Genomic DNA, 16,402 nt, shown 5'->3' with positions numbered 1-16,402 from the left:
CTCTACCTTAAATTACTTACAAAATAACTTAAATCAGGGCCTGGGGAGAGTGTCACGCTGGGTAAATGATAGTAAACTTGTTGTAAATATTGACAAAACAAAAAGCATTCTTTTTGGATCCAGGCACATGCTTGTTGAAGACCCTCAGCTTCACATTTCAATGTTAGATATACCTATTGTGCAGGTCAAAAAAGCAAAACTGCTTGGTGTGCTATTAGACTATCAACTGTCATGGTCCGATCATATTGATAGTATGTTAATGAAAATGGGAAGAGGTTTAGCCATGGTCAGAAAGTGCTCCACACTCTTGACATCCTCAACAATGGGTCAAGTTATACAGTCTTTGGTTTTTTGTCATCTTCATTACTGTCCTATAATATGGTCCGCTACAATTAAGTCTGACCTGAACAAACTTCAACTTGTTCAAAACAGAGCGGCTAGACTGTTACTTAAATGTTCATTGCGCACTAATATTTCATATATGCATTCACGCCTGTCCTGGTTGTCTGTTGAACAAAAGATGCGGTGCAGTCTCCTCATGTTCTTTAGAACTATCATTTTAGATCAATCACCAGATCACTTTTACAAACAGTTTTTAAAATCAACTAGCACACATACTTGTGACACTAGGAATGCCAGCAATGGCTACAGTTGAGATCAAAATTATTCAACCCCCACACAACTTTGGGGTTTTAGCAAGTAGGACATTTATTCCGTATTTTGTTTATAGTCATATCAAATAAAGATGCATTAAATAGACAAATGCAACTTGAATTACAACATTATATTTTGTAACATACCAAACAGTGTCATTTTCCCTTAATATCTCATTCAACCCCTTGTAAATCATTACTCTTAAGAACAGAATTTGAATAAGGTCTTTTCAATCAGGTGTTGAAAACACCTGTAGATGTGATTAGAACCATAACGAGCAACAATTAAACTGATTGAAAAAGACTGTGACGCTCAGCTTCTTGTAGATGGTCAATGGTGTATTTGCAACATGGTGAAGTCCAGGGAGTGGTCAAAGAAGTCAAGAGAGGAGGTAATTTCTCTTCATAAGAAAGGATATGGATATAAGAAAATAGCAAAGACATTACACATTCCAAGAGACACAGTTGAGAGCATAATTCGGAGGTTTAAAGCTAAAGGCACAGTGGAAACACTACCTGGGCGTGGTAGAAAGAGGATGCTGTGTGCAACTGCTGTCCAGTATTTGAAGCGTACAGTGGTGAAAAACCCCCGTGTAACAGCTGAGGAACTACAACAGGACATTGCAGAGGGGGGAACACAGGTTACGTCCCAGACAATAAGGCGCGCACTACGAGATGAAGGCCTCCATGCCAGAACCCCCAGGCGCACCCCACTTCTGACTACCAGGCACAAGAAAAATACACTCCAGTATGCCAAAATTTATCTGGACAAACCCCAAAGGTTTTGGAAACTGTTCTATGGAGTGATGAGACAAAACTGGAACTCTTTGGGCCTATGAATCAACGTTATGTCTGGAGGACAAAAAATTAAACTTAAAAAGAGAAGAACACCTTTCCTATTGTTAAGCATGGTGGGGGGTCAGTCATGCTCTGGGGCTGTTTCTCTGCCTCAGGTACCGGGAATCTCCAGCGCGTTCAAGGCATTATGAATTCTATTTCCTACCAGGATATATTAACTGCAAATGTCTTGAAGTCAGGGACGAAGCTGAGGCTTGGGAGACGTTGGACCTTCTAACAGGACAACGATCCCAAGCATACCTCCAAATCAACATCAGAGTGGTTGCAGAAGAAGGGCTGGAAGACTCTGGAGGGGCCTTCACAGTCGCCAGACCTAAAGCCTATAGAAAACCTGTGGTGGGACTTGAAGAAGGCAGCTGCAGCACGCAAGCCCAAGAATATGAATGAACTGGAGGCCTTTGCCCAAAAGGAATGGGCTAAAATACCTCTAGATCGTTGCAAGAAGCTTGTGTCCGGTTATGTATCACGTTTGAAGGATGCAATTACTGCCAAAGGGTGTTCTACTAAGTACTAAAGATGCATGTAACTAGGGGGTTGAATCATTTTGTCAATGAGATATTAAGAAAAATGTCCTTTTTTGGTATTTTGTAAAATACAGTGTTACAATTTAAGTTGCATTTGTCTATTTGACACATCTTTATTTGATATGACTATAAACAAAATACGGAATAAATGTCCAACTTGCTAAAACACCAACATTGTGTGGGGGTTGAATAATTTTGATCACAACTGTATTTGGCACTTCCTGCTCCCAGGACCAATCTCCTCAAACATACAGTCATGTATAGATATGCATCATTCTGGAATATATTGCCATCACACATTAATCTCTCACAAAGTAAATTGTCATTCAAGACAGCTTTGAAGATACACCTATTGCAGCTGCCCACATGACGTGAATTTTTAATACTGGTTTTAACCAGCTTTTTTATCTTATGTTGTATTTTTCCATTGTATGATGTTTGGTAATGCATGTAATTCTTTGTATTTTAATTTTGTATGCTCCTATATGGACCCCTGGAAGACTAGCAGTCACCCTGGCGTTAGCTAATGGGGATCCATTCAATAAACAATAAACAATGAACACTGAGCCCCCTCAATAGTCACCATCTTGGGCTACGCACCAAACAAAGATGGATTTGAAGCAGAAACAAGTCATGACAAATTCATAATTAATAAAGATGGCAGGTGTTTTACCGGTTGAACCGATTGGCGATAATGCTTGCAATACACCAATAAAGAAGAGAGAAGAAGAAATATATATTCAGTTCTGCTGTTGTGCACCACGAGAGTCATGGTCAGTGGTGCTTTGAGTATTGTATCGATATTGAAAATGATCCAACACAATATCAGCATGAATCATACATTTTTTTTATTCTTTTGTAGTGTGGAAAAGGTTTGATCGAGTGAAATGAGTCAAACAGAGATCGATGGTCAGTATTCAAAACACTAACTTAATCTTTTTATTAACCACTTGGAATGGACTTATGCTGTCTTTAAGTTGAAGTGGAGTGGCAATTTGTTTAGTTGTGGTGAAAAGTTGAATGATATGGACACATTTGTTACTAGATGCTTTCGAACACACTTCCGCCTTGGAGACTTTGTATGTGTAAGTAATATGCAACTATAATTGATACTTGTTTATGTTGACAAATGTGCTGTTTTACACTGCAATATTGTTCAATGAAGGACACTTATTATATCCCTATGGGTGCTAAAAAAATAGATTCTCATCCGAATCGCAAGGTTACTCATTCCAATTCGAAATAGATTAATAATTTTCAAAAATCGATAAGAAAATAAAAAGTATGAATCAAAAAATACAGTTTTAGGCCATCTCCATGCAACCAGAAGGAGATTTTATCACCTGTAACCTCAATTATTATTACATAAAGTATGCAGCGAAACAGCCACTGACGAACCAGCAAGCCAAAAATGTATTCAACCTCACATTACAAAAGCTGTGGAAAGTCTTGAAAACACAGACATTTACAAGGCTGTGTCTCCCGACAGAGTGACGAACCATGCGCACCCTCAACAGTTGCCATCTTCGGCTACGTAGCAAACAATGATGCATTTGAAGTGTTTGGAAAAGTTTCATAATTTATTATACCAAAATATATATTGGAAGAATCGGCTTGAATCGAGAGCAGCAAGGTGAAAGAGGGGTTAGTGTCTCTGCCTCACAATACAAAGGTCCTGGGTTCGATCCTGCGCTCAGGATCTTTCTGTGTGGAGTTTGCATGTTCCCCCCGTGACTGCGTATATATATATATATATATATATATATATATATTATTTATATTATATATATATATATATATACATATATACGCACATATATACACACACATATATACACATATATATAAATATACTGTATATATACATACATATATACATAAATATATACATACATATATATATATATACAAACCCCGTTTTCATATAATTTGGGAAATTGTGTTATATGTAAATATAAACGGAATACAATGATTTGCAAATCATTTTCAACCCATATTCAATTGAATATGCTACAAAGACAACATATTTGATGTTCAAACTGATAAACATTTTTTTTTGCAAATAATCATTAACATATACTGTATATATATATATATATATATATATATATATGTATATATATATATATATATATACATATATACATACACACACACACATATATATATATACGTACAGTACATACATACATATATATATATATATATATATATATATGCTTTTTAAAAATATGTTTTTGGCCATTACCATGCAAACCGGAAAGAGCTTCGCTAAACTCTTTTGCTAACACCCCTACTTATTATGTACAGTATGTCTACCTTATGTGCTATCGTGTAGCTGCTGGCTCCAAGTAGCATATAGCTTCGCATTTTTACCTTTTGTAAGCATGTTAAGTGTGTGTGTGTGCGTGTGTGTGTGTGTGTGTGTGTGTGTGTGTGTGTGTGTGTGTGTGTGTGTGTGTGTGTGTGTGTGTGTGTGTGTGTGTGTGTGTGTGTGTGTGTGTGTGTGTGTGTGTGTGTGTGTGTGTGTATATATAAAAGAATACTTTTTAGAAATTAGTTTTTTGGCCATCTCCATGCAAACCGGAAAGTTTTGCTAACCTGTAACCGTTTTGAAAAAGTTTCATTATAACTATAATACCAAAAAATACATTGCGAGAATCGTGTTTAATCAAGAATCGATTCTGAATCAAATAGTAACCCGAGGAATGGGAAACGGATCAAATCGTTAGGTGCCCAAAGATTCACACCGTACGTGCTATTGTGTGCTTAACTTTTGTGTAGTTGCTAGCTCCCAGCAGCCTTGCGTGTTTACCTTTTGTAAATGACTTAGACTGACTTGATTTAGATGTTAACTGTCTGTCCAGCTTCGCAAAGGCAAACATGCTGCAGGACTGCTTGCATCTGAGATTATGTCGGACATTTTCCATGCTCCCTGACAGATAGTAACCCATACTTAATATCAGTACTTACAGTATGTGAGACATTTTGTTTTTTTGTAAATATTGTAAAAGGGCAAAAAAAAAATTCCCTTTATAATAGTGTTATCATCGCCACCTACAGGACTGGAGAGGAAGAGCATGAGCTCACACAGCAGGATGTTGTTCATGCTCTGACAGGAAGACATACCTGCGTCCAGCTGTCGGTTGCGTCCTCTCAGCAGGTCGTTGAACTCCTGGCACAGTTCGCTCTGGCTGTACCCGCGCGGAGAGTTGAGGCAGAGCTCCTCCACCAACATCAGCGCCTTCTTGCACAGGTCTTCATCCCAGTCGCCCGACATCCTCCAATCCGCATGGCACTCTCGCCCGCACTCGGCCAATCGCAGCGCAGCCCTCGCCGCACCGTCCTCAGGAAGTTGAGCAAAGAGGCTTTGTTGGCTTTTGAAGTCTCGGGGCCCGGATCACGTGCACCGGAAGGACGGGCCCATGAAGGACAGAGGGACACGCCCGACTCACTTATCCTGGAACACACACACACAGTTGCCATGGCGACACCGTCCATGTTCTAACTGGAATCTTCTAGCGCAATACTGAGCCTGTAAGTTATCTGACAATGGGGACGTAATACTCAGTCTTTCAAGGATTTTGAGGGTTTTTGTTTGTGATTGCTGCGCCCTAAAAGGACTGCATTCGCGGCAGCTTTTTTAAAACAAGTTGCGATGTTTTAAGGCTTATTTTTTCCAATAACATTAAATCAACGTGTGATTTTAAATATGTTACCAATGTTTTAAGTAGGAGTGCACAAATAAATCGATTCACATCCGAATCACGTTTCTTATTCAAAAAAATCTATTTTTTTATTTTAATAAAAATCTATTTTTCAAAAAGTCGTTTTTAAAACCATCTTCAAGCAACCAAAAGATGCTTCTGGAACTTGCAACCTGTTTTGAAAGAGTTTTATTTCACCATAAAATATTGCGAGAATCGGTTTGAATCGTGAATCGATTCTGAATCACCCCAAGAATCGGAATCGGATAGTTAGGTGCCCAAAGATTCACACCCCTAGTTTTCAGTGCTTCTTTTAGCTTCAACCTAAAAAAGCCAAAAACATTGTAAATCATACTGTTGCCAAGCATGGACTTGGACTTTGCTTGTTTCTTCGACGCAGAGGATATTTAGGACGAGCCAGACGTGAATGTAAGAACATCATTATTTATTAACACTAACACAAACAAACTACAAAAAGGCAAACAAGGGGCGCGCACAATGGCGGAGAACAAATACTTGGCTACAAAAACAAATGACTAGAATAAAGGCTGTAAACCAGGGGCGCTCACACTTTTTCTGCAGGTGAGCTACTTTTCCATTGACCAAGTCGAGGAGATCTACCTCATTCCTATTTATAATTTATATTTATTTATTTATGAAAGAGACATTTTTGTTAACAGGTTAATGGTGTTTAATGATAATACAAGCATGTTTAACACACATAGATTCCTTTCTTTCATGAAGACAAGAATATAAGTTGGTGTATTTGATTCTGATGACTTGCATTGATTGGAATTAGACAGTGGTGTTGATAACGTCCGCATTTTCAAATGGAGGGAAAAAAAAGTCCTCCTTTCTGTCTAATACCACATGAAAGTGGTTGGATTTGGCTTCTCATTTGTCCAACTTGCATACTCGTTTTTAAACACTTTGTTATGAGAGTAGCATATGTGTGTGGCCCTTTAATGTCTGGCAGCAGGTGAGTGACGTCAGTGAGTGTGCGGGTGGGCAAGCAAGTGAGAAAGCGGTCGCTGAGGGCGGGGGAGAAATACATTGGCATCAAACTCCGTAGCTTGCTAGCTTGTGCACGCTAGCTTTCTGAGACTCTTATTTTGTTAGCACAGGCAGGATGAAACAGGTCTTTTATGGTGAAGACAGGAACTGTGCAGTCGGTCTTTAGAGTTTTGACAGTAGGTACGGAGTCTCTAGAAATAAAATGTGTTTCTCTGCGTCCGCCCTGTTAGTGATTTTTTTCTTAAATATGAGCTCGCAGCAGCCAGCGTCATCTCACAAGATCCTCGGGTGCCGAGAATGTCAAACAACTGACGAAAGTGAAGTAAGTCTTGGTATGATTGATGATTGCTCATTTTTATGTATATTTTTTAATGCCTGGCTTGAGATCGACTGACACACCCTCCGAGATCGACCAGTCGATCGCGATCGACGTAATGTCCACCCCTGCTGTAAACTATAAACGTGAAACAAAAACACTTGCGCTGTGGCATGAATAACAAACCAAAAACTTACGTGGCATGGACAGAATAATAAACAGCGTGGCAAGGTATGAAGATAGATGGGTGATGTGGGTAAAGTGGGAAGTTGCCAGGCCGACTACCTGGTAACTCTGGCTTAAATAATAACTGTGATCATTACTAACAGGTGTGAGGGCTGAGGACGGGGCGTGACTTGAGGGTAAGGTGAAAATCAATGAGTTGGCATGGAGATGAAAACAAACCAGGAAGTGCAAAAACAGAACTGAGTGTCTAAAAAACAAAACATAACATGTCCAAACATGACAAAAAAAAAACATGATCCATAGGCCTGACAACTGTACTGATGTTTTACTTGTTTTATAGCACATGTACTTAAAAATGGAGACTTGATGGAAGTAAAAACACATATTTAGAGCTTTTTGTCAAATTACTGTACTGTTTTAATTAATTATAACTAATAATATTCATAATTATTAATACCACCACAATAAAGCTTTGTTATTGTCCACTATCAGTTGTTCAAATTTTCCTTACTCATCCCGATTCTAAATCAATTCACACTTTTTAAAAATGAATTTAAAATTGTAAACACTACAGGGGAGCCCTGTAGGTAAAAAAAATATATAAATTGTATTGGTTTTGTAAATGAAAAATATCAAAATGGCCCCCGCATGCTTTAATTCTGCAGCATACGACCCTCAGTGGAAGAAGTTTGGACACCCCTGTTCTGATTGGACATAATTATTTTGAATTTTTTTGTGCCGACCTCAATGCACGCTTTTATTTTGAAATTATTTTGTGTTCAATGCCAGCAATAAACTGTTGACACCTTAGTTGAAAAGATGTTCAACTTAAAGGCGAACTATAAGATTTAAAAATTGAACAGGAGTGCTGACTTGTGGGATGCAAATAAACAGGAATCAAATGTCACATCGACTTGTGTGTGTGCGTGTGTGTGTGTGTGTGTGTGTGTGTGTGTGTGTGTGTGTGTGTGTGCGTGCTTGCGTGCGTGTGCGTGTAGTATGCTAAAGACGAAGCCCAAGTTAACACTTTTTCATTATCTTTCTTAATGTCAGAGATTTGTAGAATTTATGGAGGCGATGTCGTGTGTCCCCAAGTGAGGAATTTGTGTTTGGCTGTTTAATGCCTAAAGTGTGTGTGTGTGTGTGTGTGTGTGTGTATGTGCGTGCGTGTGTGTGTGTAACCTTTAGCATCTGCTTGTGTTGCTAAAGAGCACACAAAGCAGCTCGGTTTAGTCCTCCAGGCTTCAGCGCCAGTCTGCCACCAATCAGCATGAACTTCCTGGACGGACTCTTGGCGAGCTTGCTGACATCACCTTCAAAACAAAAATAATAAAAATGAGTCAAAGTGAGTCTAAAAGCAGAGTATTATATTCAATAATTATAATTAGTCGAGGGTTTGAGGGTGCTGCTGCTGCTCATATCAGCCAAAAGATGCTTATGTATGTGCCTTTACTTTTGAACTCATTCTGTCAAAATGAAAGCGAATCAGAACTCCACACTTCCAGTCTTACAGGACACAACATGAGCACTGTATAGCACAATTCTGCCTTAACAAAACTATTAATGCTCATTAGGGATATGGTCTAAAATCTATATCGCAATATATCACTTGGCATATAAATGGTTCTATAATTATTTAAAAATTGGTTACAAAGACTTCTAATTTGGCTCCTGACATATGCAGTAACATATTACATCAATTTCAGTTGTACTATTTTATCAAAATTATTATTAATACTGTTAATATCTGCTTACTTTCAGGCATAACATGACTCTAGTTACACTTCTGTTGAATTGTAATAAGGACTTATTCTCATATTGTTTGAATACTTTCTATAAGTTTTAGACGGTACTAGAAATGTGGGTATGGATCCAATCCCAAGTAGATACAGAGGAAGTATCGGTCACAGCGAGACCGATGTGTCAAAATTTCAAGAGCACTGAATTACATTTTTGATCACAATTATAATGAGAAAAGTAATTTTGTGTCCTCTGGGACTCATTTCCTGAATTTGTAAACAATAACAAAAATGACTATATATATATATATATATATATATATATATATATATACAGTGGGGCAAAAAAGTATTTAGTCAGCCACCGATTGTGCAAGTTCTCCCACTTAAAATGATGATAGAGGGCTGTAATTTTCATCATAGGTACACTTCAACTGTGAGAGACAGAATGTAAAAAAAAAATCCAGGAATTCACATTGTAGAAATTTTAAAGAATTTATTTGTAAATTATGGTGGAAAATAAGTATTTGGTCAACCATTCAAAGCTCTCACTGATGGAAGGAGGTTTTGGCTTAAAATGTCACGATACATGGCCCCATTCATTCTTTCCTTAACAATCAATCGTCCTGTCCCCTTAGCAGAAAAACAGCCCCAAAACATGATGTTTCCACCCCCATGCTTCACAGTATGTATGGTGTTCGTGGGATGCAACTCAGTATTCTTCTTCCTCCAAACACGACGAGTTGAGTTTCTACCAAAAAGTTGTATTATGATTTCATCTGACCACATGACATTCTCCCAATCTTCTGTTGTATCATCCATGTATCCATTTTGGTATAAACTCAACTCGTCGTGTTTGGAGGAAGAAGAATACTGAGTTGCATCCCAAGAACACCACACCTACTGTGAAGCATGGGGGTGGAAACATCATGCTTTGGGAATGTTTTTCTGCTAAGGGGACAGGACGATTGATCTGTGTTAAGGGAAGAATGACTGGGGCCATGTATCCTGAGATTTTGAGCCAAAACCTCCTTCCATCAGTGAGAACTTTGAATGGTTGACCAAATACTTATTTTCCACCATTATTTACAAATAAATTCTTTAAAATTCCTTAATTGTGAATTCCTGGATTTTTTTTTCCACATTCTGTCTCTCACAGTTGAAGTGTACCTATGATGAATATTACAGACCTCTGCCATCATTTTAAGTGGGAGAACTTGCACAATCGGTGGCTGACTAAATACTTTTTTGCCCCACTGTATATATTTTTAAATGTCATTGCAACCACAGCGGTATCGACCTGATACTAGCCTACTTAGTATCGTTACCGTATATATTTGTATCAGTTTGCCCACCTTGTTCACATTCAAGCTTTAGCTTGTAGTTAGCATGTCCACCAACGGTGTGTAGTGTAGCACGCTAGCTATCCCTCGTCCGTTCTGGAATGGAATGTAGATTACTGGGTTTGCACTGTCGAGGGACATTAGCCGCCCGCGAGGACGTTACATTGCGTTGAGGACACGGTCGATTGCAGGACAACGCTCAAATGTGTAATTAACATGCGTTACACATATCACAATATAATGACAGTATTACAAGTTAGATCATCGTCTAAATCAGGGTTTATTATCCTTTTTGACCTTGGGGCCCAACTTTTCCACTACAGAAGAGCCCTGGCCCCACTCAAATATTAACACCGAATTAGTAATCTTGCTCTTGATTTTCAAAATCCTTTTGAAATATTACAGTACTAAAGTAAATAAAACAAAATTAAATATAAAACAAAATAAAAATACATCCATCCATCCATTTTCTACCGCTTATTCCCTTTGGGGTCGCGGGGGGCGCTGGTGCCTATCTCAGCTAGAATCAGGGCGGGGTACACCCTGGACAAGTCGCCACCTCATCGCAGGGCCAACACAGATAGACATACATTACAATAATGTATATATATATATATAATTATCAATAAATATGTATACACATGTATAATCAGTAAATATGTATATATACATGCATATAATAAATATATTTATTCCATTTATTTGTATTTTATATTTATTTATGTATATAAAATAAGATAAAAACACATTCTAAATACATGAATTAATCATTTATTATATATGTATATGTATACATAATAAATGATTAATAAATATGTAGAATAAATTATTAATAAATGTCTTCAGAATGTATTTTTTTATTTATTTTATATTTATTTGTGGGTTAGGTTCAGGGTTAGTGTTATATTTGTTTTATGTATTATATGTCCTTGAATAAACAATCAATAAAAATAAAATGCAAATGAAAACAGAGCTTCACCATTCTTGTCCTTTTTTTTTTTTTTTTAACGTTTCTATGACTTTTGCCCCAGACTTCAGTTTGATATTGTCATTACTGCCACAAGTGGAAGAAAAGTTTATTACAACAGAATTACGCTGCGGCCCATACTGACCACAGCTGAGAAACAGATATTTTTTGCGGCCCTCTAGGGCAGTGGTCCCCAACCTTTTTGTATCCGCGGACCGGTCAACGCTTAATAGTTTGTCCCGCGGCCAGGGGGGGGGGGTCCTTTTTTTTATTTTATTTTTATTTTTTTCTTTGTCATGAAAAAGGGACGTTTTTGTCATGAAAAAGGGAGGTTTTTGTGGTTGGTGCACTAATCGTAAGTCTGTGTTGTGTTTTTTATGTTGATTTAATTAAAAAAAAAAATTATTATTTTTTTTTTTAAAACCTTTTCACATGACGTTGGCAGACAAAAAATTGTTTTTATTTTTTTTAAAGAAAAATTAATAAAAAATTATTTTGCGGCCCGGTACCAATCGGGCCACGGACCGGGCCGCGGCCCGGTGTTGGGGACCACTGCTCTGGGGGATGCTTGCGGCCTAACAAGGGGTTAATAAACACTAGTCTAAATTGATTAGATTTATAGCGCAAATCATTTATATCACCGAACCCTAAAGCTCATGTTTGACTGTTAGTCTGCTTGCATTGGGGGGCCATGTGGGGCCACATCCAGCAGATGGCAAAAGTGAAGGTCCAGTCATAGTTTGCAAAATGCAAGCTCAAAAGCAACTTGAACCTGCTGCGAAGCAACGTCCTCTGCAGTGGAAATTTGTGTTTTGTATAATTGAGCATTCCCCCGGTCCCTCAAATTTGTAAGTAACAGGCATGTAAGGTATATCGGCACAAAGCACTGCAGCGCAAAACCCGAAAAAACATTCAAAAACTCAAGACTGCATTTCCTGCAATTGGGTGCATTTGTACATTGTATTTTACATTTAGATTTATTCTCACCTAGCAAAATCATACGGCCGTCTTTTTGACACTTGCATGTCCAATGTAACGTAACACAAAAATGTTTACTAGATAAATTACTAAAATTATTATCTTTGAAAATGTCACTTAAAATTCTATAACATGCAAAAAACGCAGAAATTGTTACCCATTTGCCAACTCTATCCTGTAGCCACACCCCTTCAGGTAATATAAAAAAATGTGAAAGCGATTTTTTGATGCGAAAATCTACGTTATTTATATTTTTATTTCACATACCTGAAGTAGTGGTGTCCCGATCGGATATTGACATCAGATATTCGTTCAGTCATTTACAAAAGGTAAACATGCTAGGCTATAGGCTACTAGGAGCTAGCAGCTACACAACAGCTCAGCGCACAATAGCACACAAGCTAATTATAAGTAATACTAATTGAACAATATTGCAGTATAAAAAAGCACATTTGTCAATATGATTTTTATAGTTGCATATTACTTGCAAAGTATCCAGTAACAAACGTGTCCGCATCATTCAACTTGCTGCGTCCTGAACTTAATTGTGGCCACTAGGTGTCGCCAAAAGAACAAGTACCACTTTGTTTAAACTGAAAGACAGCATAAGTCCATTCCAGACAGTTATGGATAAATAGGTTAGTGTTTTTCATACCTATCGATGTTCTCTGACAAATTTCACTTGACGGCCCCTTTTCTAACATTCCACAATAAATATGGCAGAAAAATGTCCACTGCAGTGGACATTGAATCTCAGTAGGATATTGTTAGATTAGTAGTCATACTTAATGGACTACTGAAATGAGATTTTCTTATTTAAACAGGGAAAACAGGTCTATTCTATGTGTCATACTTGATCATTTCGAGATATTGCCATATTTTTGCTCAAAGGATTTAGTAGAGAACATCGACGATAAAGTTCGCAACTTTTGGTCGCTAATAAAAAAAACCTTGCCTGTACCGGAAGTAGCAGACGATGTGCGCGCGACGTCACGGGTTGTGGAGCTCCTCACATCCTCACATTGTTTACAATCATGGCCACCAGCAGCGAGAGCAATTCGGACCGAGAAAGCAACGATTTCCCCATTAATTTGAGCGAGGATGAAAGATTCGTGGATGAAGATAGTGAGAGTGAAGGACTAGAAAAAATAAATAAATAAAAATAAATATATTTTAAAAAAGACAGAGCAGTGGGAGCGATTCAGATGTTATTAGGCACATTTAATAGGATAATTCGGGAAAATCCCTTATCTGCTTATTGTGTTTCTGGTGTTGTAGTGAGATTATACTGTCGTACCTGAAAGTCGGAGGGGTGTGGCCACGGGTGTGGTGACCACCAGGGTGAGGCAAGAGAGTCGCAGCTGCCTCTTTTTACACGAGGAACGACGCAAGCTCCGCTCATGTCTACGGTAAGAGCCGACTTATTACCACCATTTTCTCACCGAAACCTGCCGGTTGACATGTGGTTGGAAACCATGTTCGCTTGACCGCTCTGTTCCATAGTAAAGCTTCACCTTCGGGAATGTAAACAAGGAAACACCGGCTGTGTTTGTGTTGCTAAAGGCAGCTGCAATACACCGCTTCCCACCTACATTGTTTTTCTTTGACTTCTCCATTATTAATTGAACAAATTTCCAAAAATTCAGCAACACAGATGTCCAGAATACTGTGTATTTATGCGATTAAAGCAGACTACTTATAGCTTGGATCGGGCTTGAAAAAAATGTCCGCTACAATCCGAGACGTCACGCGCACGCGTTTTCATACCGACGTTTTCAACAGGATACTTCGCGGAAAATTTAAAATTGCAATTTAGTAAACTAAAAAGGCCGTATTGGCATGTGTTGCAATGTTACGATTTCATCATTGATATATAAACTATCAGACCGAGTGGTCGGTAGTAGTTGGTTTCAGTAGGCCTTTAAAGCATGTTTTTAGCTCAATCTTTGCAGGTGTGCCTAATGTGCCCACTGGGTCCAGGCCAGTGGGCGGGAATAAGTGGAAAGCAAAACAATGGCGGGAGGTCACGAGCCGTGGCTAAAATGAAGGACTATTGATCGTCCGACGCGTGTCATTCAAGTAGACGTCCGTCTTCGAGTGACAGCTCCTCGCCAAAGTGCTCCTTATGGCTGCATCCATCAATCAGCGCATTAAGAGGCCGCCGACATATTTCACTCACAACAAGATCCAAACGGAGAAACGCTCCTGCTGGCTTCGAATAGTCACGTCTGAACAGTCTGTCCGTCTAAAGGAGAACCACTTAAGTCTATTTATCCGTCTGTGACAGCGCAGCCAAATCCAAAATTGGGGACAGGAAAAAGATCCAATATTGCTAACGTCTAGCCCCGCCCCCTTGCGCCCTCCCATTAGGACAGTAAATCTGTCTGAGTGACTTTTCTACTCTCAGGTCTCAATCTGAGCAATGGCCGTCTGGCACAAAGAGACGGCGCCTCAAATGCCAGGATCGAGGAGACAAGACGGGGGAGGGGGGCAAAGGAAGGTGTTTACACTAAAGTTCCCAGCACACAGTATATTTTTGGTTCACTTCACTACGGTACACAAAGGTTGTGTCCCGGACGACATCTGGTGTGTAATTTGTGTGTGAAGCAAACTAAAACAGGTCACACTTCAAAGAATTACCCAGGATGTGATTAAGTATTTCCAGGTCATAGACGTGTTGTAGTGGCCGGGTGACGACCATAGGCTCATGGCTACTATATTGGGTGAAACCAGTCTAAAAGTGACTATATTGCTGTTATTTTAAGTTTAAAAGGGTCTAATTCTGTTGAAAAACACATTTAATGGGTAATAAACAATCTTTGTATGCACTAACTCAAGGGGGTCCAAAGTGCGTCCTGTAGCTAATTTCTTAACGGCCCGCGGCACAATGGTTAGCATTCTTGTATTGGATTGACAGCTTTTTATGTTGCAGATTTTGCAGGTATACATCTCAGTGTCAAATATTTTGTTACTTGACAAATGCTACCTGTTAGCATGCTAAACTTAGTAGGCTTTTTTTAGGTATACACCAGAGTCAGTATGCTAACATTACCATGTTAGTATACAAAACAGGGTATTATATTTTGGTGCTTGAAGCATGTTAGTAAATTAGCGTGCTAACTAGTGTTGTGCCGTTACCAATATTTTGGTGCCACTACTTTTCGGTACTTTTCTAAATAAAGGGGACCACAAAAAATGCATTTTTGGCTTTATTTTAACAATAAAGTACATTAAACAAATGTTTTAGTAGTAAGTCAGCGAACAAAGGCTCCTGATTTCGTCTGCTGACATATGCAGTAATAAATTGTGTCATTTTCCATTCTATTGGTTTGCCACAATTATTAAGGACAAGTGGTAGAAAATAAATTGTCAGTTTGTTGTTGTCGAACCCCAAGATGCAGAGAAGGGGGGAGGCATTTTGCAGGAAAACATGATTTAATTTAAAACACTAAGACAAAAACAAACAAAGGGTACAAACAAAAAGCATGCATGTGGGCGGATAACAAACTAAGAGAGCTAGCATGGGAGCCAGAAAACAAAAAAAGAACTTAGCATGGAAGCTAGAAAGAATCGAGCATGAAACAAAAGTCGTACATGTAATATAAAAAACAAACTTGGAATCAGGGAACAATGGGCAGTAAGCTGAAACCCACAATCAAACATAGCTTACTGCAACGCTGTATAGACAAGACAAGATAACACACGACTGGAGCAATCACACATCACAAGAGCGACAACAAGTGTCGTCGACAAATCTATAATCCAGCGCTGACTTGAGGAACAAAGCAGCTAAAATAGGAGCTGGCTGAATGAAATTAGGTGTGGCCAGGTGCTAATCAGCCACAGCTGAGGGGAAACAAAGCACTCAGGGAGACAAACAGGAAGTTGAACCAAAATAAGAGTGCTGACAGGAACTACGGACAGGAAATACTACACACACAGAGGAGAAACTAAAACAAACAAACTGTCCGTGGCAAGCCTGACATAAATTTTTAATCTACTTGTTCATTTTAGCGGAACGGTATTTTTCAGATGCGGTATAGTACCGAATATGATTCGTTAGTATCGCGGTACTATAATTATACCGGTATACCGTACAACCCTAGTGCTAACATTA

General features: G+C 38.7%; 1 protein-coding gene across 1 annotated transcript in view; it reads right to left on the bottom strand.

Moving 5' to 3' along the window:
* Positions 1-16,402, bottom strand: part of syt3 (synaptotagmin III) — a 100,761-nt gene that overhangs the window by 71,961 nt on the left and 12,398 nt on the right. The window contains exons 2-3 of the mRNA XM_061905603.1: positions 8,441-8,571; positions 5,165-5,495 (exon numbers count right to left, since the gene is read on the bottom strand). Coding sequence (XP_061761587.1) covers positions 5,165-5,315 — 151 coding nt within the window. The 5' untranslated portion in view covers positions 5,316-5,495; positions 8,441-8,571. The remainder of the gene's footprint in view (positions 1-5,164; positions 5,496-8,440; positions 8,572-16,402) is intronic.

Source organism: Nerophis ophidion, linkage group LG07, assembly GCF_033978795.1.
Source record: "Nerophis ophidion isolate RoL-2023_Sa linkage group LG07, RoL_Noph_v1.0, whole genome shotgun sequence".
Taxonomy (NCBI): Eukaryota; Metazoa; Chordata; class Actinopteri; order Syngnathiformes; family Syngnathidae; genus Nerophis; species Nerophis ophidion.
This window is presented reverse-complemented; position numbering and strand designations above follow the sequence as displayed.